We start from the raw sequence: 27,971 nt of genomic DNA, 5'->3' as shown, positions 1-27,971 counted from the left end.
AATATCGAATTGGTTACACTTTATTTTTATTTTGAATATTAGTCAATTTTAAATTTTTCAGTTGATTTATTTATTTATTTATTCATCCACACATCAATAACCTTCAAAAATATTCCCTCACCCTACAGTTTCCGTTTGCATATAATTTAGAACAGAATAAACGTTCGTTCAGTGACTTATACATTATTAATCTTGACTCTTATAACAAATTTCAATTACATTTTACGAGGTAAGTTTATCCAAGGTATTTTAATTTTCTTTTAAACATAAAATAAAATATATAAAGAAAATATTATTATAGAATATGCGAGAAAAATGTGATTGATTTTCAAATTCAAATTTTCAAATTCTCGATGTTTCTATGACACACACATGAAAATAACTCTAAAATTATACATATATTTTCTTTTTGTCCAAATAAAGTATCAAAATTAGAATTAGTCTATTTATTGAAAGGAAATATTTTTAAATCATTAATTTTATTATCTTATTTTTTAATTTTCAGTTTTTCTTTTAATTTTTATAGTTTAGTATTAATAATAACACATATTTTTCAATCAATTCTTACATACACACGCGACGCGAACGTTGTGTGTATATATATATATATACATACATATTTAGGCCCTGTAATAAAATATTTCGATTCTATTTAAGTAAAAATAAAATACTCTGTGTATTTCAATTTTTTACACACTCTCTTTTTTCGTCTTTTTTTAAACACACGTACAAAGTTTACTAATTGTGTTAAAATGAATATGATGAACAAAAATGATCTGTCGGTAATTGAAGTTCTCAAAATGTGGGATGGGTGTACATCTATGTATGTATGTATAGTATGTCTCACATTTTAAAAAAACGTGCTCTCTAAGTGATTATGAAAAAAAGAAAAAATTGCACTTTAATGGAAATTGTTTGTTTGTTAAAACTAATCTATTATTTTTCATTATTTATTTAATTCATTCGGAAATGACTATTTCATTACGTAAAGTTCGAAATGCATGCAAGTGTGGATGCGACGAGCATTGGATTTGCCATGTTAAAAAAAGGTTATGTTGCACTGTTTTATTATATGGATAATATAGTTTATCATAGATTTTTATAATAATAATAATAACGGTTATTAGAATTTCATGAAGATTTAAATTTGGATTAAATGACAAACTTAATAAATATAATTACAATAATAATATTATTTATAATAATAACATGAGCACATGAAGGGCACATGAAAAGCACATGAAAAGTACATGAAGATCACATTTATTACGGTCTAGAGATTTTATACACAATTATCTTATGTAAAATAATTGTTATATTATTTATATATATATATATATATATACATATATAATCCTTAATTATAATTATTTNAAATTGATCGATTTAATTATTTGTTTATTTATTTATTTATTTATGTTTCTTATTTTTTTTATGTACTGTTTTATATGTATAGCTCTCTTTTATTTTAATATTTAATATTAATTACCACATATAAGATTGTGTGTCATACAAATAAGCCATACATTTTTACATTAGCAAATCTTTATCTATACGAATATATATATATATATATATTGTACATATATTATTAATTTATTTTTTTATTAATTAAATCACGCGGCGCGAAGATATTAAAAATGTTTTATTATATATGATTTTGTTGTCGTTCTTTTTTTTTTATTTTTTTTTTTATTTTTTTTTTATTTTTATTTTATAAGTAGAGTGAAATTTTTTCTTTCGGTAAGCTCGTCAAAAAGCACTCCAACGGATCGATAAGGGATTTACCAAAGAGGATATGTTTTACTTGCGAGAAGGATCAACCAGAATTGAGCTACGAATAATTTCCATCGAATTTACTAGAGACCCAAACCCTTCTTCCTTCATCATCTTGTCATCCCTTCATATTGGCAACCTTTACTCTTTGATATTAAAATCATCATCTGTTATCGTAAATACATTTCTATACGTTACTTAAAATATACACACTAATACATTTACGCGATATCTTATTATTTCATAAGATTTCGATTTATATTTTCTTTCTTTCTCTCAGATGATCATTATTTTGATCTTCGATAAAAATAAGATTGTCTTATATCGTAAGGAAAGAAACATTAAGTTGATTTATAAATAGACAGGATTTCCTATAACTATGAAAATACAAAGGGGATGATTTAACATGAGAAACAAAGTCGATAATAACTTTTGTTTTTCCTTTTCCTTTTTTTTAGATATATATATACATATATATAAAAAGTAAATTCATTAAATAAACTTATACAAACGCGTTTTGAGTGTACTCGCGAGATAGTTCGAATGAAAAAGTTGAACGACGAGGAAAACGTTGGCAAAAGAACAAATAAAAAAAAAAAAGGAAAAGGGAAAAAGATTAAGGGTAAAAGAGTAAATGTAAAAAAAAAAAAAAAAAAAGAAAAAGAAAAATTCTCATCGTCGTCAGGAGTGCAAGTCAAACACGTCAAACGCGATTTAATGAAGTTGAAGTTGAATGAAAAACAAAAAAAAAAGGGGAAAGGATAAAAACTGAGAGTTTACCTTTTTCCTCTCTCTCTCTCTCTCTCTCTCTCTTTCTCTCATTCTAACATATACATACTCTCTTCTTCTCTCTCTCTCTCTCTCTCATATGCACTCTTAAACACACTAATTTTCCTTCTCTTTCTCTCTTACATTCTCTCTTAAATTCTCTCTCTTTCTCTTTCTCTCTCGTATACATTCTACACACATATAATCTCTCTCTCTCTGTTTTTCATTTTCTTACATGTGACTACATTAGAAAAACGTTTTTTGCAGTAACTAATTATATGCAAACTTAATGAGAATACCCCAGACAAAGAGAGAGAGGGGGGAGGGGGAGGGGGAAGGGGGAAATAGGGAGAAAGTTTCTCGTAGAAAGGTTGATCGTTAATTTAATGAAATTGATTCGCTTACCTTGAAATAATATATCGGAAAAAGTGAACTTCATACTACCCCTGTGTATATACATATATGTACTCGTTAAACGTTTCATTCCTAATTAACGAACCAAATCATACTATATATGTAAAAGAGTAAAAAATAAAGTGAGAGAGAAAGAGAGAAAATTATACATAAAATATATGTGGTTTGCTTTTGTTTTCTTTTTTTTTAATTAAAATACTAATCCTCGAGAATTGTAATAAATTAAAAGATTTTGATTAAACGATTGTGTTACACGATACGTGATATTTGTAATTAAAAAAAGTTATTTGTTAATTATATTATATTTTTGTTCAATACTTAATAGTTTTTAAAATGAATTTGATATCTTTAACACACAAAATTCTATTTATTTTTTATTTTTTATTTATGATTTTGTGCTTATGATTATGCTTATTATTTTATTGATTTTGTTTACGATTATATACATAATATATATATATATATATATATATATATTAGTGTGTCAGTATTTGATAAAAAGATAATAAACTAATGTATAATATGTAGATCATGTTTTATCGAAAACGAGTAACATTTGAACGTATCAAATTTATCGAAAACCTAATGAATTATATTTTTTGTTGTTGTATTGTTCTTTTATTCTTTAAAAAAATAACTGACCAGAGCCATATGCTTATCGTCAAGTTTACGCATTTGCATACGCCTCCAAGATGATCGAAATACATACATGTATATATACATATCATACATAAATGTGTGCACATACACGTAAGCGTATACATATACAACGAGTATTTGACGTCATTGGTCCTTTTTTTCGAAATCACCTGAGCGAAATAAAATGTTTCAATGAATTTCTAAAGAGAATTTATTCTTTTGTTTCTTAATTAAAAAAAAAAAATAAAAGAAAAAATAAGTGTACAATGAAATTAAAATATGATTTTTTTTCTTATTACAATTTTTCAAATAACTCTTATATATTATTTAAATAACAAAATAATCATCTTACAGTATGTATAATTTATATACACGTATATAACATATACTCGTGCTTTGTTTTTCAATCTTTGATTACACTTCTATACAAAACACTTGGACAATAAATCTCACACCTCTATAAATTATATTATAGAAGAAACAACAATTTACATAATTGATAAAGTAACTCATTCTCTCTCTATCTCTATCTCTATCTATCTCTTTCTATCTTTATGTATCTATCTAACATTGTCTATTCTCTTCTTTGAATACGCAAAGACCTTTCCAAACACGTTTGAAATGACATCGTGAGTTAGACACAATAGAAACAATAAACCTTTTGATGAATGCATTGAGAATATACATAAGTACGTATCTTGTTAGCACAATTCTATGCTTTTTCCAATCACGTACCACAATGCTCGAATAGTTTCCTTTTCTTAATAATATATTTCAATATATTTAATCTTGAAATATATAGAAACTTTCGATTACTTCCTTTACTTATCAATATAAAATAGAATATTTTATAGTTAAATGAACTATAATATATCTATTGCAATATTTATAGAATATATTTGTTCGTTTTCATATCAAAAGATATTAATTATGTATGTTTATATGTGTTTAGGTGTTATTATATATAATTATCATAATTTTATATATATATATATATATATATAATTATTGATTTAATAAATGATTATGTGTGAAATAGAGAATAACACGCGTAACTTTGAAAACGGATACTGTTCTTAACGAAAATATTATTTTTGTCGTTAACGAGCCTCTAAATATCCATTACGTGTGCACAACGTTTATTATTCCAGAAAGAAACTTAATATGTACAAGAGTAAAATAGAAAACTTTTCAACTTTAATACTAAAGTATTTCTTCAAGGACGTAAAAAATACTAAAATAAAAATAGTTAGAAAAAAGAATGGATATGATAAGAATAACTACACAAAATTTATATGGCACAACTTAGAACATTTTTTACAATGTCTTATCATTACTTTACTTATATTTTTTCTCACATTTTTATGTTGTAATATAATATTATTATTTAAAAAGCTTCGAGTTTATTAATTTTAATTTAATGGGTAACAATATATAACAGAGTGATAATTAATGCTGATAAAGATTTACATGTTCATATAAAGGAATAAACGTCAGGCCTTATTGGATATTACAAACGCGTTAGAAGATGCGAAGACTGGAATTAATATATAACATAATATTATTGCGAATGGGATTAGTGTTATCTTTATATAATTAATTTATACATTATAGGATGATTAGTAATATTTAACTATTTGTATGACATATATTTTTGCGCATTCGATATATATATATATATATCTTAAGTACTATTAAGTACGAAATTGTTCATTTAGCAATTAGAAATATGTTATCAAGAATTAATAAGTTTAACGCATAAGTAACAAAGAGCACATATATTTTGTGATCGGAAGAATTAAAGAATTGACAAGAATCTGTATTATTACACATGGTATACATGAAATACAACAACAGTGCAATTGTTTCTTTATACAAAAACACTGGAAGTACTTATAATAATAATAACTATTATAATAATGCATAAAATGCATTAAGTGAAGACAACCTGTTATGAATCTAAATTCTTCCAAAATATGCTTACTTGTTAAGTTTTAGATACATACATTAAAAGTCAGTTAACCATGACTGAAATCACCACTAAAGATCTACAAGAATTAGTTTTATACTTCTCTAAGAATAAATATCAGACTAAAGATGAATCGGAAACAGTAATTATTTATTATTTTGTATTATTATTGTCTATGTATCGGGGCTTCTCAAACATTTCCATTTAGCGACTTCCTTTACTTAAGCTAATATTTTTGCAACACCCTTGATATAGTCTTTATACTATCTTCTTTTTCACTATCATAAACTCACAAACATATTATACGTTTAGTGTTGCTAAACTAGTTTTGAATTCATTTTTGATTATCACACATCCAGGAATTTTTTATATTTTGCTACAATTTCTATGACCCACACTTTGAGAAGGCCTGATATATATTGCTATTTCATAATTAGTCACAATTGTTTGTTATTTATTTATAAAAACTCGAACAATTGTTTTTTTCAGAATCAAGCTATTATGCAAAGATGTCTGCTTCTTAGCGATTTAGATTATACTCATTCGGTAATAAGTAATCATTTAGGTGAACTATGTGGACATTATCCGAGTCACCTTATTCTATTACAAAATAAAAAGTCCAAAAATCCCACTACAGATGATACACCATCGACATCACTACCATCGACATCACTGCCATCAACAAATACAGAGACTATGTGTGATAGCATGTATGATCCTATTAAATTAAAGGAATTAATAAAAAATGCTAGATATGCTAGATGTCGTACAAGATTTCCACTGCCTGTAATACTTTACAATGGTAGACATATATGCAGATCAGCAACATTAGCTGGTGGACCAGAAATTTGTGGTAGATTGGGAATAGACTATTTATTTCAAAGTAATGAAAGTGTACCTTCTTCTGTTGATGAACAATTAGATGAGGCAAGTGGGGTACAGCCAAAGAATTACGATTGGCAATTATTTGACAAAGTTAGAAGTCAAGACATTAAACTTTTGAAGACTCTTAATGTAGGAACCATTATCGATTTTATGGTGGAAAATAAGAAAGTTAAATATGGAATGAAGTAAGATTTCTATTTCATTTAAAATATCTTTTTTTAACTCTGCATGCAATTATTTATGATATTCTATTTTTAATACGATGAAAAGCTCATTTTCGAAACTTTACAATTTTTTTTATTTTTTGTTTAACATTTGCATCTTTTTCTACAAATAAATTAGGAATACAATGCACATTTTTTCATACATAATTTTGTATCAATACGTAGTGATGATATATAATTTGTTTAATATCCACAATTTTGATTACATTTGATGAAATAGGAGTTTGTTTAAATTGTTATTATAATTATACCAAAGAGTATCACTAACTTGTTTTTTCACAGACAGTGTAAAGTTTCATAATAGTTAGCATAGCATGTACAGTCTATTTTACTTGTAAATCCACTTTTAGAGGCCCTTAAACAGAGTTCTTTTGTTCGATACTCAGCGTGTCTTCTTCAGAGAAGATAGATAAAGAGAAGAGGTATTCTGGATTCGCCATTATTTCCTTGCCATATCCTGGTTGTGAGTTCTTCAAAGAATTTCGAGAGAATAATTATTGCGCCAAGGGTTTAGTATTCAATTGGGCTCAGTCTTACGTGGACGCACAAATCTGTATACCCGAAGATACAATTTCTTCTCAGTTACATTTAAAATGGGAACACTATCAATTTTGGGATCTTATTAAATTAACTAAAAATTATTTAAGACTTATTTTGAAATATTTAAATGATAGTAGTAGTGGATTGCTGGTTCACTGTATTTCAGGTACTAAATAAAAGTCTTAGATATTTAAAATTTTTAATAACGATACCCTTGATGTATTATTTATTAGAATTATATTTTCATTACAGGATGGGATAGAACACCTTTATTTATCTCGTTATTGAGAATTAGTTTATGGGCCGACGGTGCTATACACACATCATTGGATGTTAATCAAATTCTTTATTATACAATAGCGTACGATTGGTTACTTTTTGGACATAATTTACAGGACAGAATAAACAAAGGAGAGGAAATATTTTTCTTCTGTTTTTATTTTCTGAAATTTATTACCGACGAAGATTTCAGTATTAATCAACATAATAATACAAAAAATTCTTCTTCGGATAGCGATCCACAGTTGGATAATTTCTTGTATGATTCTGAATCTGTCAGTTCCAACTTAAGTCTGAGTAGTGGGTCTAGCAAAGATAGTCAGGATAATCCACCAACTACGTTTTATAGTGAAAGCTCTAATCAAGATGATAATAATGTTACTGGGTATATATCGATTTTTTTTATTATTTCTCGCATAAGATAATTTTGATTTAACTTATCTTTTGATATTATTATTTAATATTGAAATAAATCTATTGTGTTTTACAGAAATCTTGCACAATTAACAATTCAAAGTTCTCCTAGTAAAGAAGCACAAGGAGGAGGATATCGATCCTCTTTTCCCCCTAAAAGAACGTCTCCAGTCGCTGTACCTATAGGTTGTCGTCGACAAAGAAATGAATCAACTTCCTCTGGTGGTTCATGGCAAATGATATCTGGAACTGGTAGTTTACGTGGTTCAACAACAGCCCACACATCTATTACAGAGGGATCTAATTCTTCTGGCTCGACTAGCAAAGGTTTATTTGAAAATTTTTTACATCAAGCTCATGGATCTAGTAAAGCAATATTGGAAGATGACGAATCCGTATCACAAGTACAGTAAGTTATAAAGTTTTAATAAATATTTTTATTTACTTATTTAACTCCTTGCACTCTCTGTAAAAACGCATAAGTCTTGTAGCAGAGCTAACGGGTCAAACATAATCATAGCACCAAATATGGTGTGCAGCTCTGTGCATTAAATCATGATGCAAGGGATTCAATATATGTGAATATATAATAGATATAAATGTACGTGCGCATATTTTTATTTATGGTTTAACTTATACGCAATATGTAAATTATATTTTTTAGAACTCGCAAATATAAACTGCAGTGTTTAAGATCAACATTTTATGATGCTTATAAGCCTTGTGGATTTCGTATGAGAGAAAATTCTGAGCCGAGAGGTTTAGGTAAAATGCTAAGTGATTTAACTAGCTTAAGTAGTAATACATAGATATTAAATATACATTTTTATATAACTAATATGCCATTGACGCGTTCGCTATCATACTACGAAGAAGATATTCCAAATCTATGACTTATTTTTTTGAATTGATTGATGCATAACGAATATGTTGATGAACGACATGTGACTTCAGGGTTTCAATTGGAATTGATGTGTAACAAATAAATGACGCTTGTGGCGAACACGTTAATCATTTGCCGGGAATCACATCATTAGTTTTTTCATCATTGATTTCTTCTTTTAACTCAAGTAATTTTTCAAATCATTAAAAAGAAAAGGAAAAACAAAATAATAGAATATTTGTATATTATTGTTACGTAGATAATGTATTATTAAATGAAAAATGGTGTGTATACACATAATACAAATAAAAATTAATATTTTTTTATATATTTACAGTATATACATACATACATATTATATATATATGCATATACGAATCTTCTTTGTTTTATAGATTTGTAGAAACATTTGAAATATTTATTATCTAGCCTAGTTCTCAATCTCATTTTTAACGAGTGTTACTAAATACTTGCACAATACAGCTTTGTCACAAAAGAAATATTTTTAATGCTATTTATTTATAAGAAGAATTACCAAAATTCATCTTTTTTATATATATATGTATGTATACATATATATATAAATAAGAATATTTTATACAAGTTTCTATAATTAATATATTGTATTATAGATTCATTAAATATACGATTCTTTGGGGTGGAACATTTTCTCTACAAAAGGGACATTGTGGTTTATTGCGCAACCAATTACTAATGCAAGGCCAACAAAATATGTGACCACAGGGAGTTGCAGTTGTTGATATTGCTTCAGTACACAACTGACAGTTTCCATACACATCCGTTTCAGTCAGTTTTATATGTTCTTCGTTATTCCTCCGCTGCGATTCATTTTGCCATATTTTTAATACAGATTGCATTAAAGTTACGATTCCGAGTATCCTTAAACCCCAGCTAATTTTATCAGCCGATGGAGTACCGTAAACCTTTAGAAATATATAAATAAGTTACCAAAATACAATAAATATTATTCATTAATATTTAATATTATAATAATAATATATAATATAATATGCAAACAATTTACCTTTGCATAATCTATTTTAGTTAATCTTTTACTTAAACTGTAATATCTACCAGAGATATAAAAGATACTTTTATGAATTAATATGAGTAGAGGTATTATTGACTGTAATCTTGATAAAATCAAATTGAATAATTTAACCGACTGTTCTGTTAATTGATTACCAGAATCATTAACGTATCTTTGTAATAGACCCAATCCTCTTAACAACGTTCTTTCCCCAAAATATTCTAGTATCACAGCCATAATCCTTGCCTAAATAGGAAATCTCATTAATTATTATGCTTAATATAATTAAGTATTTATTAATATATTATATGAATATGTACACTCAAAGATGGAATTCTGTATGCTTTAATATCAGCCTGAACAATTCCGGTATACTCTTCTCCTAAAGTTTGATTACCCATTCCGGTTGTGAAAACAAAATATATCAGTTTAGCTGATATATCAGAAATTAAATACCGAGATAGATTTCTGTAATTCTTAAAATCATGCAATATGTCGGAAAGCTTTTCTTGCAATTGTAATACAAAATCTAAATCCCTTTGATGAGACCGAAGTATTTCCGCTTGATTGGCACATTTTAATGTTCTTTTTTGAAAATTCTTGGACATGTTCTTATCTTTACTGGTGTCCATTTTCTTTATTAACCTGTATAAATAAAAACATTTAGCTTATATATACACCTTGCATTGCGATCTTTCAAAACTACTCGCATTACAAAAAAAAATATATATCATAACCTTATAAATTAGATTTAGATTTCTAGATTTGCTCATACAATGAGAATCGTATTGAAAAATATAATAATGTTGAATATTTGTAATACTTATAATTAACCTAATTGTTTGAAAATATTATATTTCCAATTGTGTTGAGATACAAATATTTAAGACTTTGTACTTTGAATTATTTGTTATTTTTTTCTTTAACAGCTAACTTTTTATTACTGGAATAATTTTATACAATATGATAATTTTTTTTTAAGTTTATGCATAGAATGGTTAAGTTATATAAATGTATATATGTGTATATATATTATTCATCATGAGCGAAATTTTTTCAAAGTCTTAAACTGAAAAAAATTAATTTTAAATTACACAAGACTAATTTCAAATTAAAAATGAATTCGTTTAAATTTTATAAACGCTAAAGTTTTTAAAAATATCATTTTTGATAATTCTGTTATAAAATATGTGAGTCATTGATGAGTTTGCATTTGCATACAAAATTTAAAAAAAAATTAAATTAATTTGCATTATTTTTTATGAGCAGAAAAATACGAAAATTTAAAGAATAAACCTTATTTATTAATTTGAAGATAATTTAAAAAATACGTGGCTCAATAACGAAAATATTTTAAAAATTTTCAATGGTATTTATTTATCGATATAATTTCGTTGACATAATCTTCCTCTACTTCAATGCACTCGATCGTGCGCAACTTTCGAGAAGTATTTTTATTATTATCTCAAAAATCTGTTTCTAGAAATTCTTGAAAATATCTAATAAATATATTTCGTCATAGTCAGGGATATGTGGCATTCTTTAAATAAACTTTTCTAACAAACAACACGTGATAGATAACTATTAAAACATTAAGGTTATGCATAGAATAAATGTTACCACAAGATATGTCGGTAAGGTAGAATGTTATGGTCATCTATGAACGAAATCTACGAATTACATAAAATGTATCTAGTGAGTAATCTTTTGTGTTGGCTACACAATTCATCGATATTTCTGTCGAAACAGTATTGTTACAATCGTTCAAAATAACGTATTTGTATAAAGCAATATTTTGTATACTTTAACTCGATCATACATAAATAATATTAAAGTTATTAGTTCAATTTAAAAACGTATGTATTTGTTAAAAAGTATTGTAAAAAAAAAAAAAAAGAATAAGAGAATATAGAAAAGAATAAAACGGTAGACGAGAGGGGGAAAAAAAAATCCCTAGAACAAATGTACCAAGAAACGGGTTGCGATCGGTAAAGAGGAGGAGAAAGAAAAAGAAGAAGAGAAGAGGAAGAAGTTCATCGATTGCATCGCCGGGAGAATTAGAGGAGGGCAGGACGATCGTTTTGTATAGACAGAGGGCTCCGTAGTGGTAAAGAGCAGAGAGACATCGCCCTAGATAACGGTAGAATTGTGCGCGCTGGTGTCGCCTTGCTGCCTCCTCTCTGCTCAGCTTCTGCTCTCGTCAGTATTTTTGCGGTGAGAAGAAGAGAGAAGGGAAAAAAGTGTCAAAATCGCGACGAACAATTCGCTTTGGAACATAACGAAAAGAAAGAGCCCAATTAAAGTAAGACAAACTAAACTTCAGTCCGGTTTCAAGTTAGCGAGTAATCGAGAGAAAGAAAGAGAGACGAGAGAAAGAGAGAGGGAGACAAAAAGAGACTTCCAGCTCATAGTGCGCGTGTGTTTTTGTGCTTCTTGCGTGTGGGTGTAGTTTGTTCGTCGCGTTCGTCCATCGTGCGTGCGGCGTGCCGTGCATGCATGCGCGTGTGTGTCGTCCGTCCCCGTTTGTCGTCGTTCCCCGGTGGTGACGAGGAGAAGGTGGAGCACACGACTAGGACAACGGTGGTGGGCAAATTATAGTAGTAGTGTAAAAAGAAGACTAGGAAAAATACCTAGGGACATTGCTGTAACGTGACAGGAAAAATATATTACGAAGATAAAGGAAAAAAAAAGAAAAAAAAAAGAAAGGAAGAACAGGAAGATAGAAGAATCTAATCTAACTACCGTGTATAGAGAGAACGCGAGTGGGGGAATTCCTTACAACAATATATATCTTTATATTTCGTTTCGCGTTTCACGCGGGTTCCACGCTTGACACCTTCTTCTTCTCTTTTCTTTTTTTTTTGTCCCTCCTTTTTCGGTTTTTGCCATCATTCGTTACTCTCTTTCTTCTCTTCATCCTCCGGCACCTCCACTACCGCTACCACTATCCTCCTCCTCCTCCTCCTCCCTCATCTCTTCGCATCCTCCTTTTGCTCCTGCTCCTCTTCCTCCTCTCAGTTACCGACTGCACCGCGACCCTCGATGACCCTGCAACCGTGCGCCGAGGAATCGAACGGCGAGTCAGAAAACAACTAATCGCTGCCCGATATCCTACGTAAATTGGGATACGGGATTGTGTATATATGTGTGTGTGCGAGTGGGGTATATAAGGCGCGTTCAAAGTGGGAGAGAGAGAGAGGGAGATAAGAAGAACGAGAGATAGAAGGAAAGAAGATAAAAGGGAAGACAGAGAAAGAGGGACATAGAAGAAGAAGAAGAAGAAGAAGAAGAGGAGGAAGCGAGAGTGAGGTACGGCTAGAATCAGAGAGAGAGAGAGAGAGAGAGAGAATCGAGTGTGCGCGCGCGCCTAAAGAGAGTGAGAGAGAGAGAGAAAGAGAAAATTGAAGAGAGGAGAGAGAGAGGGTGAGGAGAAAGGGAGGGAGGGAGGAGTAAGAAAGAGTCGTTGGACTCTCCTCCATTAGCCAAAGAACGGATACGTCGTTGGAAGCGGAATCTAGGAGCGTCTCCGAAACGGCGTACACGAGGTAAGCTTTGAACGGATTGACGTTCGTACTACACTGCAAGCGTCAAATGCGCTTTCTAAAAAAAGATCCCCGTCCGAGTCTCTCAACAGGGAAACCCCCTCTCTCTTCGTCTCTCTCTCTCTTTTTCTCTCTCTTTCTTTCTCTGTCTCTGTTACTTTTCCCCCTCCGGCAGTGCTGCTGCCTGCCTTTTCCATCGCGAGCTCTCCCGTGGAACCATGATCGTGGCGTGGCATGCTAACCGCCGACCCCTGCCGGAAATCGACGAGCGCCGGTCTCCTCCTTCCCCTTCTACTCCACCTCCTCTTCCTCTCTTTTTCTACCCCCCACCCTTTTTTTGTCACAGAAAAAACACGGCGAGAAAGCAGAGAGAAAGAGAGAGAGAGAGAGAACATGAACGTTCCGAAAGCATTCGCTTTCGACATTTTCTTTAACAACGTGATTCTCCTATATTATCGATTACTCATCGTCTAAGGTTTATATTAGATCGTGATTTATGTATCATTTTCTTTTTTAAATTGTTTTTTTTTTTGTTGTTTGGTACACTTGTATCTGATTATTAAATTCCTCCAATGACGATCACGTTTTGTTCATTTTGATTGGTCAATTAGTTCGAACTTGGGCTCGATTAAACACGGCGCGCGTTTCGAATTACATTCGTTCGTTTTAACGAGGTGGAGGACGTAATTGCAGTTACGAAGAGAATTCATCTCCTTTTCGTGCATTCTCAACTGTTTTCACGCCCGATAACTGTGCCGCTCGATTCTTATCTAAGAGAGAAAGAGAGAAAATATTTATTGTAGCTAAAAATCTATCGCGTTTAGAAAACAATTCATTCGTTCAATATTTTTCTTACAGTTAGTCTGAATTATTTTTAATTGAGTTTCCTTTTTATCCGATGATAATTATTAAATATTTGACAAAAAATATTAATATGTGTTATGTAAATATTTTTCGTATAATACGTCACCTAGCAAGTTTCATGTTTGATAGATAATTTGTAATGTTTATAAGATAAACTTTCCTTTCGTGTGATTGTCGTTAAAAAACCTTTTTGTAATCTCTGACCAAAGATATTTCTTTATTATGTGCTTTCGATAAATTCTGATTTCAACGAATCGGGGATATTTGCTATCGTCTATCTGCACTTGCGCATCGAGAACTCGATTAAAAGTTTCATACTTTATCGTTACAAATATTAGTTTGTTATACATTTTTTATTTGTATTCCTCTCTTTTTATGTATTTCTAAAGTATAAGTATATATTTGGATTACCACAAATGAAAACAATAATTTGAACAAAGAAATTGGAACAAACTGTTGTTCTATATTTATAATTGTTGTATTTATTGTTATTACAATATTTCTATGTAGTAAAAATGTTACTTTCACTTTATTTTTGACATATTCAATGTTACCGAATATATATGGAAAATTGAATCAACATTTTTTAAAACCTAAGTGCTGTTGTTAAACCTATTTATAATTCCTATAAATTTGTAAGATGTTTTTTCTCTTTTATCAGTGACCTCATTTAATAATTAATGATACTTCATTATCGTAGAACACCATTTCTTATTAATTTAAAAAATACGTGACATGTATATATATTTGTAATAACAATATTTTTTTGTGTACTCTTGTTATGCGTAAATCAAAAAGAAATTCCTTATGTACCACAATTATTTCTATGTATATAAATCTAATTACATTTTTATCTTTCTATTGTAAATACACTATATTACAATTGTACCAAGTCCAATGTTTTAATATCAATTTTAAATGGAGCATCTCATGTGCGGTTGTAATTAATTGCACTTGTACATCTGCACTTCATTATTAACGATGAGATATGATGTCGTATTACCATTTTCATATATTTTTCAACTCTCAAATCCACTCTGAGAAATGACTAATATCATTTATGATTTATTCCGCTTCGTGTTTTAAAATACTCACTTTTTAACCTTTAACCTCAATATTCTTTTAAAGATCCCTAGCTCTTATATTCGTTGCTTGTACATTGTTACGTCATGGAACATTAATTTGTTAATCCTTGCGGTTTTTAGATGGTGAAATATTTAGTAATAGTGGCACGCGTTTGTAGAACTTAAACATAATTCTTTGGATTCTCTACAACATTGTATTTAGAAGCGTTATGAAATAATATGTAAATGTAATGTCAATAAAATTTACGCTTTACAATATCTATGCTCTCTGTACAATTTAATTTTTAATTTGTTCTTCTATATTTAATTACCCACGTTAGAAATTTAGTTGGATGATTAGATAGAAAAATAATAATATAGATTTGCATGAAATATGAAATAATTTAATGTGTTGTCCCTTTAAAAGAAAAAATAGATAGAATACATTATATACAATACAAAATAAGAATGTAAGTGACAAAGTATATCAACTACCGTCGGATAAATCCGACTCTCGGTGTCTCTCGCGACTGAATTCTTCGAAGTGAAAGGATTAAGCGAAGTATCTAAAGAAATATATACATAGACTTCTGTTTAGAAATATACCAGTAACCTTGAAAACCTGAGAACGTCGATCTCGAGAAAAATAATCTCCTCGGGGCTTATTTTCTGCACACTTTGTGAATATTCCGTTCTTTAAGTTTGATAATAATTATTGTCGTTTTTTTTTTTATTTTTATTAATTGTTCCACCATGATGTATATAATATAATTTAACAAAAAACGACATTAATTATTACTAACTTATATATTATTATTAATTATGTATATATAATTCATAATATGTACATTAGAGAGGCTTATCAAACTAAATATTAACAAAATAAAATATCTGTGAAGCTTTTTTTAGTATCATAACACTTGCATAAATTAATCGATCTATAACGAAATTATGAAGAATTATTGATATGTTAAATGAACGAAGAAAAAAAGGTTTTAATTTAAAAAACATTTGCTTTTCATTTGAAGCGAAATTGTATATAAAAAGGAAAACAAAAAAAGTAAAGTTTTTACGGAAACGTTTCTACTACTATCCGACATTAACGATAATTGAAAGAGAGCTTATACACGCGATTCATATGATGTAAATCGTGCCGTTGCTTTGTATTATCAGGCGTTACATCATATCCTGCCCACCTCTTATCTAGCCAGGATACGATCGTCTACGCGACACAGATTCCACGCTAGCTCTGATCGCTTTTTTTTATTTCAAAAAACCCGCCGTTATCCTTCCTGCATAATAATACGTATATTACAATTACTACACATTTTCGAAGGAATATGCAAGTATATATTGTAACTATATTACATTAGATACATTTATTATACTATGTAAATGCTTCTCTAAATACTATTACATTACATCAGTTTCTTTTTGTTTTTTTTTTTTAATGTCTAAAGTTAACATAAAGAAAGTTAGAGATCATGAGAAAGAAAATTGTACGAAGATAATATGTACAAGATATTTCGTTATTTCTTTAAAAAAAAAAAAAAGTAATACAATCAAAAGTATTACGAACGAATTTATAGTTAACGATAAAAATCCCTTTTAGTAATAAATATTTAATCAATGATTAGATTTTTTTGGAAATATAATTATTGTGGTATTTTCCAAGATGGCGTCGATCCTCTAAGTAATTTGAATAAGTCATACGAATTGATACAAACAAAATTAAGAATAAATGACTACATTTATATAGAGTATAAATAAATATCTTTCTTATTGATTCAGAAGGATTTGAAAAAACGGAATCTGCGTATATTGGTGGGACTTCGAAAAAAAAAGAAAAAATATAATAAAAATAAAAAAAAGTAAGAGAAAAGAAAAAAAAAGAGAGAAAAATGAGAACTCTGCTCTTTTTACTCTTTCGTTCGAGAATGACGCATCCCTGTGACACAGTTTTACACAATAGAACAGTCAGGCTGCTTTTAACGAGAGGCTTCTGTGTATACCAACTCTTTATCATTCTTAAAGGATGGCGCCCATGCATGCGCGCTCATTTTTAATTGTCGCCGAAAATCCGCAAATCTGGAACGTCTTTCACTTTTATCGAATTTTTATATATAAATGTATGTGTATTTACTTCTTTCTCTCTCTCTCTCTCTCTCTCTCTTTTTTTCTCGTTTTCTCTTTTTCTCTTTTTCTCTCTGATGTATATCTGAAATACTTTAATCATATTTTTCAAATAATTAATGCCAGTTAACAGGAAGGGGGGTAGTATACGAGTCAAAAGTTTGCGAGTAAATTTTTTAATTAATTATACTTTTTCGAAACTTTCCAAATGAAGTTCTTTTTTCGCTTCCAGATCGCGGATAAGAAAAGTTGACCTAAAAGTGGGTAATTGATTTTTTAAAATCACTTTGCAACTTTTGGCTCAAACTGTATTTAGGCGCACACACACACACGAAGAGATCACAAACAAGTTTTGTTAGTGAGAACAACGTGTATCGATCAAATTATGCGCAATAGTGTCTAACAATAGAAATAGTATATTATAAAAAGAAAATAGTACAATGATAAATTTCTTTCTTTTTCTTTTTTTTTTTTTCCATTGTAAAAAAAAATTCGTATTTGTTACTAAAATATTATTAACGAAAGGTGTCGTATGAACGTGAATTTAAGAGAAGGAAAATAATAGTTGATTTTTCTAAATGTTGAATTATTTTGTTTTCTAGGTCCTCTTCGCCATATTACATTATATATAGAAAGAAAGAAAACGTGGCGGATTCGGCAATCACTTGGCTGTGACAACGTGCACAGATTAATAGTTAGAGCAAGGAAATGCGTGAATATAAAATAGTAGTATTGGGCAGTGGAGGTGTAGGCAAATCTGCCCTCACTGTCCAATTTGTCCAAGGAATTTTTGTTGAGAAGTACGATCCTACGATCGAGGATAGCTACCGTAAGCAAGTCGAAGTAGACGGTCAACAATGTATGTTAGAAATTCTAGACACAGCTGGAACGGTAAGTCATAGATGCTCTTTTGTCATACACACATTTAGATATTTCTTTTTTGCATATTTTTCTTCTTTTATTCACTTTAAAACAACCGGTTTTCTTCTCTTATTCTTCTTATTCTTTTACCTTCTTTTATCTTTAAAACATTTACACACTCTCTCTTTCATATGTTAACGCACATGTAAATGTAATAATAGAGATTTTGAATATAATACAATTTATATTTGCTTATTTGATTTGTCTCTTTTCTAGGAACAATTTACAGCCATGAGGGATTTGTACATGAAAAACGGACAGGGTTTCGTTTTAGTATATTCGATAACGGCACAGTCGACGTTCAACGATCTGCAAGACCTGAGGGAACAGATCCTACGAGTAAAAGACACAGATGATGTGCCAATGGTGCTTGTGGGTAATAAATGTGATTTGGAGGACGAAAGAGTAGTTGGCAAAGACCAGGGCGTCAACCTTGCCCGGCAATTTAATTGTGCGTTCATGGAGACCTCTGCCAAAGCCAAGATAAATGTGAACGATGTAAGCTTTTGTTTTTTTTTTTTTTTTAAATCTTTCATTTATAATCAATTTTATTTTTATTTATCTGTTGCGTATCTTGCAGAGGAAGAAAAAATAAAAATAAACGCGGAAGAGGAAAAACAAAAAAACTTTCAAATTATTACGAATTGTATTCAAGTTTTTTTTTTAAGATTTTCTAATGGGAATTTTATGAAAAATTTCTTACATCAGAAGTTAGTGGTTTATGAGAGAAAAAAAAAAAGAAAATAACAGAAAAGCTTACAAACTTGAATACAATTTTTTTTCTGACAAATTATGTACATCAGAAAGTTGTCAGTTTCCGAGGAGAGAAAAAAAATGAGAACTTGAATTTATCTCGCATATCATTAAATTAATTTTATGTACGAGGGAAGTGTGTTCTACAATGATACGATCGATTTTTTTAGGGGACGGAATAGTTTCTTTTTCATAACAAAATTTTATCTTTCATTGTAGACGCAATCCTATAAATCATGTATTACTTGCACGAGAAACACATTTAGATGTTATAACATTATTTCTTATAATTATTATTGCAGATCTTCTACGATTTAGTTCGACAAATCAATAAAAAGTCACCGGAGAAGAAGATGAAGCAAAAGAAGAAATCGCTGTGCCTACTTCTGTAAGATTTTTCTTTGGCAGTGTCCATATTTTCTTCTGCATTGAAATAATATACCAGTGGAAGATGAAAGAGGAACTGGCGGTTATAAAAATACTAGTGACAAGAAGAAGACGAAGAAAAAGAAGAAAGAAAATAAGAAGAGGAAAAAAAAGATGGGGGCTGATAAGATGATAAAATAATAGCAGAGGAACTAAAACAAAACAAGAAGGAGATAATATGACGATGATGATGATAATGATGATGATGATGATGATAAAGATGATGATATGATGATGATGATGATGGTGATTTGGGTGGTTGTAAAACGAGAAAAGACAAAGACGCTACGTAAAGGGAAGAGGAATGCAAGAATTGGAGAGAATCAAGCGTGAATGTGTGCATGTATCTTTGTATGATGTGTCGAGATAGAAAGAGAAAGAGTATGCGTGTATGTGTGTATGTATAAGAGAGAGCGAGAGAAATAGAGAAAGAGAAAGAGAAAGAGAGGGAGTGAGTAAGAGGTGAGAATGAGAGAAGAATGAGAGAAGAATGAGAGAAGAATGAAAGAAAGAAAAATAAAGAGTGTGAGAGGGAGAGGGAGAGAGAGAGAAAGAAAAAGAAAGAAAGAAAGAAAGAAAGAAAGAAAGAAAGAAAGAAAGAAAGAAAGAAAGAAAGAGAGAGAGAGAGAGAAAGAAAGAGGAAGAGTGAAGTGTGTGTGCGTGTGAGAGAGAGAGAGAGAGAGAGAGAGAGAGACAAACCAACGGGAAATATTGTATATATGTTGATCCCGGGTTGGCTCGTGTGCACGCGCAACAATAGCGCACAAAATAGTACGAGAGACCCCCGTGGTATTGGTTATCATTGTAGGAGTTTTGCATTAAAGAAAATAAATAAATAAATAAATAAATAAAAAAATAAATGAATGAATAAATGATTAAATAAATAAATAAATAAATAAATAAATGAATGAATAAATAAATAACGATGAAAAAAAAATAAAATACAAAAAGCAAAAAAAAAAAGAACAATTAATTAATATTATATATTTAGGTGAAAACACAGGAAATAATAAAAAAAAAGAAAAAAAGGAAGAGAAAGGGTTTGAAAGAATAATGAAAGCGGCAAAGAAAAAAAAAACATTGAAGGGAAAGAGATAAGACCAAGAAAGAGAAGAGAAGAAGAAGAAAAGAAAAAGGGATAAATAGACAAAGAAAGAAAAGGAAAGATAAAAAGAAAGAAATAAAGAAAGAAAGAAAAAAAATGTTTAGATGTGCGCGTGCGCAGGCCACAGCCCCCTCCCCCCCAATGCATTGCAACGCTCGCCGCGCACCTCTCTCTTATATAATATAATTATACATAGCCGATACACACAAACATACATACACATACACGCGCATAAACACATACACGTACACTACGATGATGATCTTATTACTATTATTATTATTATTATTATTATATAATTATTAATTATTATTATTATTGCGAAAAAAAAGCATCAGAATATTCATAAGTTATCCGTCGTTTGTTTTTCAAAACAATATATGTTTTTTCTATATCTCTCTCCGTATTAAAAAGCAAGATAAATAAAAAGAAACCTCAGTGAGTGTTACAAAGAGCTCTCGGCTTGTTTGTATATGATCGTCGTCCGATTATAATCAATCGTCTCTCTCTATACTCTTCTCTGCTGCGCGAGTCAGACAACTACTATTTGTGTTAACATCAAAAAAAAAAAAAAAATAATATTAATATTATTATTATTATTATTATTATTACTATTACTATTAATATTAATATTATTATTATTATTATTATTATTATTATTATTATTAATATTATTATTATTATTATTATTATTATTATTATTATTATTATTATTATTATTATTATTATTATTATTATTATTATTAGTTTTAAATCATCGTATAATATGTTATCTCTTCCCTATTTAAAATTGTCAAGCTAATATCATTGTTTTTTTTCCTATGAAATTAATAATACGATGATACAAGGATCTTTTTCTATATTTTTTGTTTTCTTCTTTTTTTTCTTTTTTTGTCTCTTCTTCTTTTTCTTCTTCTTCATAAAAATTTCCTTTTACAAATATATTTTTATGTCTTCCTCGGGAGATGCTTACAATAGTTACACTGGAAAGAATTTTATTTGGTTTAAATTAGAAATGAAGGAAGAGGGAAAATTATAGGGGTATTATTTTTTTTGTATACGCACATTCAATTTTTGTTATACAATGTATAACTTTTCATCTATTAACTTTTTCCTTTTGTTTTTTTTCTTTTTTATAGATATATATACCTTTATTCTTTTTTCTTTTCTTTCTGTTATCCCAATGACATTTGTCAACGTGCACTTAATAATTATCATTAACATTTCTTAAAATAATTTTTGTTTCTCGGGGTTAAAACCGCTTTTACAACGTTTGGTACAATTCCGTTAATTCGGAAGGCACTTCCTTCTGTTGTTTAGGTAAGCAATTTGAATGGTGGACAGTCTGACATATGTTTCTTCGTTCTTTTGCATTCATTCATACGTACATACACGCATACATTTATTATATATTTGTGTAAATGGATAAATTTGTAAGATACAATTAATACATAACTATTAGTACGTAACATGGACGTAATTAAAAATTAAATTGTTTTAAGCCAACGATATCGATTATCGTATTGAATTATAAAAAAAAAAAATGCATAAAACTGTTAATCCGTTCATAATAGAGAACAACAAACGATATTTCTATACAGCGTGCCAAAAATATCACAGTGTATCGAAAAACGATGTCCGCTATTATTAAATTTCTTTCTTTTTTTTCAGGTAAGTCTTACACAATAACAGGAGAATAGAAATTTCGAAAGTTATCGTTCCGTTTCGATAAAAATTTCGAAGAAATCTTAACAGATATGTGTTGTATTCGTTAACGAGGAACCGAAAAAGCAAAGTTACGTATACAAAGATATTACTACAATTAATATTAATAAATGAATAGAGAAAAATTCGGGCCGATATTTCCATCTGGTAGCGGAGCTGGTGACGTTGCAACAATTATCGGTAGCTTCTTCTAAAACTTTCGGATAATATTCGTTCCAAAATGCGAATGCTTTGTAATCGATGACGTTAGGCTCGTTCATGTCGATGTTTCTATCAATAATTAATATCCCAGGATCGTTGATCGTGTATGGATTCCATTTGACGTTGTGCAATGACGGATTAGACGTTTTGGCGAAATTAGCTAACATCATCATCATAACCTCGGACATCTTTTTATCAGCTGGATTCCATTGGACCGTGGTTGTTAAGGGTATACCCCAAACGAAGGGTAGCTCGAACATGTGGGGTACGCCAGCCCATTCGGGTACGTCGCGTACCATAAACTCAGTTTTCGGACGATAGTCGAATCTGTAAACGTAAGACCTTTCCTGTTTAGATAATTCCCCAGCTAATAGGGTCAAACCTGAGGCAAAATTTTTGTCCCTTTGTAACTCGAGATACTTGTCCCTTAATAAACCCTGATCGTCGTTAGGTGGATGAGGTTTATAATAGAATAGAATCGCATCCGACAACATTTCCGGTTTCATTTCGCACGTACTGTTCTCTTCTGGATTACTAATGGCTGATGTTGATTCTTCGATAATCATAGTCTCGAATTTTTTGTCCGACAAGGAACCGTCATCGCTAGACGACTCACTGGCCGTAATCGATTCTATATAAGCCAATGCTTGCTCGTTCTTCGTGTAACCAACGATCAATGGTACCGCATTGAAGTTACCACCAGCTAGTATGTATTTTGGGTGTTCCGGTAAAAATGGTTCGCTACTGTTATTGATCTCGGCGTCAACGATCGGACCCCATGTCTCGATATCCGATGCTTGTTCCACCAAAATCGTAACGTCGACTCGGCGAAGACATTCCATTAATTTAACCGTCGGATGACGATAACAACCAAATTTCTCAGCGATCAGATCGACTATAGGTAGCTCAGTTTGCGGTGAACCTACCGATCCAATAGCATCCCCGCTCATTGCTATAGCTTTAGAAAATTTTCCTCTACTAAGTGGACTCATCATGTGTAAGCCTACGCATATGGCACCCGAACTGTGCCCATAGATTGTCACGTCCGTTGGTGAACCTTCGAATCGTTCAATATTTCCCTTTATCCAATCCAAAGCCGCTATTTGATCGAACATGCCATAATTGCCTGGTGCTTCCCCGTCCGTCGTTGTGAAGAATCCGAGAATATTCAAACGATATGCCACCGTTACCACCACTACCTGCGGGTACCGCAAATTAGGTATGTTTTATTTTACTATTTCATTTTTTATTTATTTATTATTTTTTCTTTTTATACAGATATCGAATACGTTCAATAATCCCTGGACTATATCGATCATTTCATCTTTTTTTTTCTTTTTTTTTTTTTTTAATCAGATACGATCGTCGTAAAAAACAAGAAAACAGAACGAACAATTTGCTTTAATTTAATTATTTTTATCGAATCAAATACTGCCATATTTTTATTTATTTGATTATCTTTCATTTGCACGAATAGTTTTGACGATCGATCGTGCTGATAAGTCGAATAGTAGAATTTCGTGTTAACTTATGACAGAGGTTAAAATCTATCGACCCGTTTTATTTGAAACTACGATTTTAAAGGAATGTACTTGATAAGATGATGATGATGATGATTAATTGATCGGTAAATAATACTATATCCCCAAAATGAATAATATATTTTAATGAGAATTATTCTGACCTTTTGTTTCATGACGAAAATTGAAGCGTCCCAAATTTTCGGAGTTCCTGTATTAAAGTCACCACTGTGAAACCAAACCATTACTGGCCATCCTTCGGTTGGACGTGGTTTGGCTGCATAAATTTCATAATTATTACAACGAGACAAAAAGAAAGAGAGAGAGAGAGAGAGAGAGCGAGAGCGAGAGAGAAAGAGAGACAGGGAAAAAAAAACATCGTGATTTATTTCGTCTTTCTCTTATCTACGTTAATTTATTTTCTCCTTCAGTTGTATGTACACGAAAATGATAAATTACACGTATCCATAAAATCGTATTAAAGTTGACCAACATTTATCTTACGATTTTATTTTTATAATTTGTAATTTAAACAATAATTATAAAAATTATTGTTTTTAATAATTAGTAATTTTTATTTTATTTATTTTTTCTTTTTATTATACGTATATGAGTTTTTTTTTTTTTTCTTTAATCAGATACGACCATTCGTGGAAAGATATAAATAATTTGGTAGATTTTGTATTATTTTTATCGAATCCAGAAATTGTATACTTTTCTTGGTATTATAATTTTTTAAATTATTAGACCATTGTGGTATAATAAATTTTGACAATTACATCGAACATTTGGTTGATCGTCATATATGAAATATTTGGAAATTACTTTTACTCACGGGACTAAGATTATTAATAATAATCAGCAAAATATAATAAATGAAAAGATTAAATAAGGATGATAAATTGACTCTTTCTAATTTAAGATTATCGTTATTATTATTATTATTATTGTTCAGATAATTCGCGATCGTCCTGGAAAATGCATGAACTTTTTCGAAATTACCTCGAAACATGTGAATGAAAAATTATTAAAGAAATGAAACAGTTTTCACAAAGATTAAAAAGGCTCGATGAAACAGTTCTTTCGCGAAATTTGTTAATCATTTTCAACCTAATGTTATTATTATTATTTTTCTTTAAGATATTATTTACGCGAAAAGTGTGTCACGATTGTAAGGGAACAAATGATCTAAAAACTTTGTTTGATATTACTTCGAATCACGTAACGATTATTAAATAACGAAACTTCTTTCTAATTTCAGTTTGTACTTACGTTTATTTTTCGTAATCGTTTGGATTTAAAAAAAGAAAATATTAATCTTCGTGGATATATTACACTGGGACACGCCAAGGAAGATTATTAAGATATAAAAAAAATTAAAAAAAAAAAAAAAAAAAAAAAAAAAAAAATGGTATGTGAATAAAAGTGATCAAATTAAACAATCAAACAACAATGATGATGATTATGATGATGAAGAGAATGAAAGTAATAATGTCAGGCTAATTTGGTTGTTTCAGAAAAACCTTTAAAAAAACAAAAAATATGTACTTTCATTTTATCGTGGAAATTTATTGGCCACATATATTTATAAAAAAAGTAAAAAGTGTCGGAATAATTTAACTGCTGAATTTAGTTTTGTAAAAATTCCTTCACGGGATGCATAATTAATATCAAGACGTGTATAATAATATATCGGTTAAATAACACACAGAGTTTTACTGATTAAAGGAAAATGAACTCTCTCTTTCTTTCTAATGATAATTGGCGTCGCAATGGCGGCGCGTGCTTGTTGATGATAAGAACATACGTTCCAATTCCATTCTGCGCATGGACCCTGTTTGAATATCGTACAATCTAATGAGTCCTCCTCGTGCAACGTCCTGAATTTCTTTTGACCCAACCTTGACACTATCCGGAAGTTTGCGTCACGAATTTCTTTTTAAATACACCCCCATTACACTGCTTCCACCCCTATCAACCCTACTAACCCCTTCTGTTCTTTCGATCGAAACCAATCGATCATAATTTTCTTCTTTTATTTCGTTAATGTTTTTTTTTTTGTTTTTTTTTTATTTTGTTTCGTTTGTGGCTGCATAGTCGTCGTAGTCTCGTTGTCGTTAAGTTTAATAGAACGATCCTAATCTCGACCGATTCTTTCACTTTCGAGTCAACTAATTAAATAAAGGGTAGGAATGGTGGTTTAAATATATTCGAATAATAAAAATGATCTAACGAATTTTTTACCTACACCATTTTCCATTCCCCTACGTGGTTAATGTATATTTAACTTTTGAGGATTGTAAATATTATAAAAAATTATAGTGGTAATAATAATAATAATTATAATAATAATAATAATATTGATAATAATTGTATTAATAATTAATAATATTAATTATAATTATCGTCATTATATAGTTGTAAAAGAAATTTTGTAGTATTATGGATATTGATAATACTTATACAAAATGGTCCACATAAAGTGTTTCAACAAAAGCGTTTTTGCCAAAATCGTTATATATAGATTAATAAAATAAATTAAAAAAAAAATAAAAAAAAAAAAGAAAAACAAATAATTCATATTTATATTATAAAAATAATTGATAATTAATATATATATATATATACACACGTATATATAAATAAGGGTTGTCGCTATTATCGAATAATGTTCATAAGTGCATAATGCATTACACATTTTGATTATATTTAAGTAATGTATAAACATTTTAAATATTTCTTTTTATGGAACAATATTTTGTATAAACATCGATGGAGAATACCTTCAACCGCTAGAAAAAAAAACAAAAAAAAAAAAAAACAGAATAAAAACAATTTCTCGTGGTCGACGACATAAAAATATTGTTTCGCATTGTTGACCGCGCACAGAATAACAAAAATCGATACACAGAAATAATAAATTGGATTTTTGTTAAAAGTGTGTTATAAATATCTCTGTGCTATTTAATTATTAAAAAACAAAAAACAAAAATATTAAAATAATACTATAGAAATTCTCTCAAAAAGATGATTATTAAAATAACATTTTATTTCGGTGTGTTGCATTATTGATCGAGAATAAAATAAAAAATTCCGAAAAAAAATAAATAATACGACAGCTCTAATATAAATAAGCGTGTATAATAAAATGATGACTATTATTAAACAAATATGAACGTTTTGTATTAATCAAAGGTGATATCGGAGTTGATAAAAAAAACAAAACAAAAAAATAGGAAAAAAAAAGAAGCCTGTTTTAGATCGATCGAACTTGAACTTGATTTAATTTTTGAACATAAAGAAAAGAAAAGAAAAAAAAAAGAAAACGCAGGAATAAAAAGAAGTGGAAGTAGAAGAAGAAATAGAAAGAAATAGAAGAAATAAATAAATAAATAAAGAAAGAAATAGGAAAATTTCGTATGGGGGTGGTAAGAGGAAAAACTTGGTTGGTGAATTAAGCAAAAGACGTTTTGACGTGACGTTATCGTAAGAAACCAAGAGAGAGGGCATGTAAGAGGAAGAAGAAGAAGAAGAAGAAGGGCTCGAAGAAAATAAAGGGAAAGAGAAGAGACTTTCGTGACTCGTTCCTTTCGTATCGTATGTCGACATCTCTAGCGACCCTTAAAGGAGATCGCGTGTTGCAGGTTTATACTCGTATGTATCGATCGACATTCATCGTCTAAAGAAAGAGAAACATTGAAGAAATACACATACACACATACATAAACAGGGAGAGAGAGAGAGAGAGAGAGAGAGAGAGAGAGAGAGAGAGAGAGAGAGAAGCTTGTGTCTAACCGTGATTTTCCTACAACTTTCATATCATTTGTCGCGTTCACCACCAACAAACGATCGAAACAGATCATAGTTAGCGCATA

At 29.8% G+C, this 27,971-nt stretch overlaps 4 protein-coding genes across 6 annotated transcripts in view; 2 read left to right on the top strand and 2 right to left on the bottom strand.

Moving 5' to 3' along the window:
* Window positions 1-893: 893 nt before the first annotated feature.
* LOC106786759 (myotubularin-related protein 14) lies at window positions 894-9,674 on the top strand. 2 transcript variants are annotated; one of them, XM_014748507.1, is made up of 7 exons: window positions 894-1,049; window positions 6,056-6,636; window positions 7,062-7,381; window positions 7,468-7,879; window positions 7,985-8,317; window positions 8,573-8,673; window positions 9,424-9,674. In XM_014748507.1, exons 2-7 carry the CDS (start codon window positions 6,068-6,070, stop codon window positions 9,504-9,506), a joined length of 1,818 nt encoding a protein of 605 aa, XP_014603993.1. In that variant the 5' UTR covers window positions 894-1,049; window positions 6,056-6,067; the 3' UTR covers window positions 9,507-9,674. The 2 variants fall into 2 exon arrangements, with proteins under 2 accessions (XP_014603993.1, XP_014603983.1); XM_014748497.1 differs by lacking the exon at window positions 894-1,049 and adding an exon at window positions 5,233-5,708.
* LOC106785720 (peroxisome biogenesis factor 10-like) lies at window positions 9,620-10,474 on the bottom strand. Its single transcript, XM_014746410.1, has 4 exons — window positions 10,163-10,474; window positions 9,837-10,088; window positions 9,699-9,735; window positions 9,620-9,630 (listed from the first exon to the last, which is right to left on the bottom strand). Exons 1-4 carry the CDS (start codon window positions 10,472-10,474, stop codon window positions 9,620-9,622), a joined length of 612 nt encoding a protein of 203 aa, XP_014601896.1.
* Window positions 10,475-13,109: 2,635 nt separating this feature from the next.
* On the top strand, window positions 13,110-19,643 carry LOC106786548 (ras-like protein 3). Of its 2 annotated transcripts, none has more exons than XM_014748056.1 (4): window positions 13,110-13,151; window positions 18,048-18,336; window positions 18,583-18,864; window positions 19,422-19,643. In XM_014748056.1, exons 2-4 carry the CDS (start codon window positions 18,154-18,156, stop codon window positions 19,509-19,511), a joined length of 555 nt encoding a protein of 184 aa, XP_014603542.1. In that variant the 5' UTR covers window positions 13,110-13,151; window positions 18,048-18,153; the 3' UTR covers window positions 19,512-19,643. The 2 variants fall into 2 exon arrangements, with proteins under 2 accessions (XP_014603542.1, XP_014603549.1); XM_014748063.1 differs by lacking the exon at window positions 13,110-13,151 and adding an exon at window positions 13,243-13,387.
* A 2,239-nt stretch (window positions 19,644-21,882) lies between these two features.
* LOC106786541 (acetylcholinesterase-like) overlaps window positions 21,883-27,971 on the bottom strand; it is a 10,288-nt gene continuing 4,199 nt past the window's right edge. The window contains exons 3-4 of the mRNA XM_014748042.1: window positions 24,261-24,373; window positions 21,883-23,775 (exon numbers count right to left, since the gene is read on the bottom strand). Coding sequence (XP_014603528.1) covers window positions 22,447-23,775; window positions 24,261-24,373 — 1,442 coding nt within the window. The 3' untranslated portion in view covers window positions 21,883-22,446. The remainder of the gene's footprint in view (window positions 23,776-24,260; window positions 24,374-27,971) is intronic.

The sequence above is a fragment of the Polistes canadensis genome, unplaced genomic scaffold (genome assembly GCF_001313835.1).
Source record: "Polistes canadensis isolate GaletaPanama2010 unplaced genomic scaffold, ASM131383v1 scaffold_3, whole genome shotgun sequence".
Classification (NCBI taxonomy): Eukaryota; Metazoa; Arthropoda; class Insecta; order Hymenoptera; family Vespidae; genus Polistes; species Polistes canadensis.
The sequence above is the reverse complement of the archived record's forward strand: the minus strand, read 5'-3'. Positions and strand labels throughout refer to the sequence as shown.

Excerpts from the sequence above, each read along its gene's own strand:
- LOC106786759 (XM_014748497.1), top strand. The coding sequence starts at position 5,622 with ATGACTGAAATCACCACTAAAGATCTACAAGAATTAGTTTTATACTTC. Across the intron at positions 6,637-7,061 it reads AAAGTTAAATATGGAATGAA|CGTGTCTTCTTCAGAGAAGA; the intron begins GTAAGATTTCTA and ends TTCGATACTCAG. Across the intron at positions 7,382-7,467 it reads GCTGGTTCACTGTATTTCAG|GATGGGATAGAACACCTTTA; the intron begins GTACTAAATAAA and ends TTTTCATTACAG.
- LOC106785720 (XM_014746410.1), bottom strand. The coding sequence starts at position 10,474 with ATGGACACCAGTAAAGATAAGAACATGTCCAAGAATTTTCAAAAAAGA. Across the intron at positions 10,089-10,162 it reads ACAGAATTCCATCTTTGAGT|GCAAGGATTATGGCTGTGAT; the intron begins GTACATATTCAT and ends TTTCCTATTTAG. Across the intron at positions 9,736-9,836 it reads CTAAAATAGATTATGCAAAG|GTTTACGGTACTCCATCGGC; the intron begins GTAAATTGTTTG and ends ATATTTCTAAAG.
- LOC106786548 (XM_014748056.1), top strand. The coding sequence starts at position 18,154 with ATGCGTGAATATAAAATAGTAGTATTGGGCAGTGGAGGTGTAGGCAAA. Across the intron at positions 18,337-18,582 it reads TTCTAGACACAGCTGGAACG|GAACAATTTACAGCCATGAG; the intron begins GTAAGTCATAGA and ends TCTCTTTTCTAG. Across the intron at positions 18,865-19,421 it reads CCAAGATAAATGTGAACGAT|ATCTTCTACGATTTAGTTCG; the intron begins GTAAGCTTTTGT and ends TTATTATTGCAG.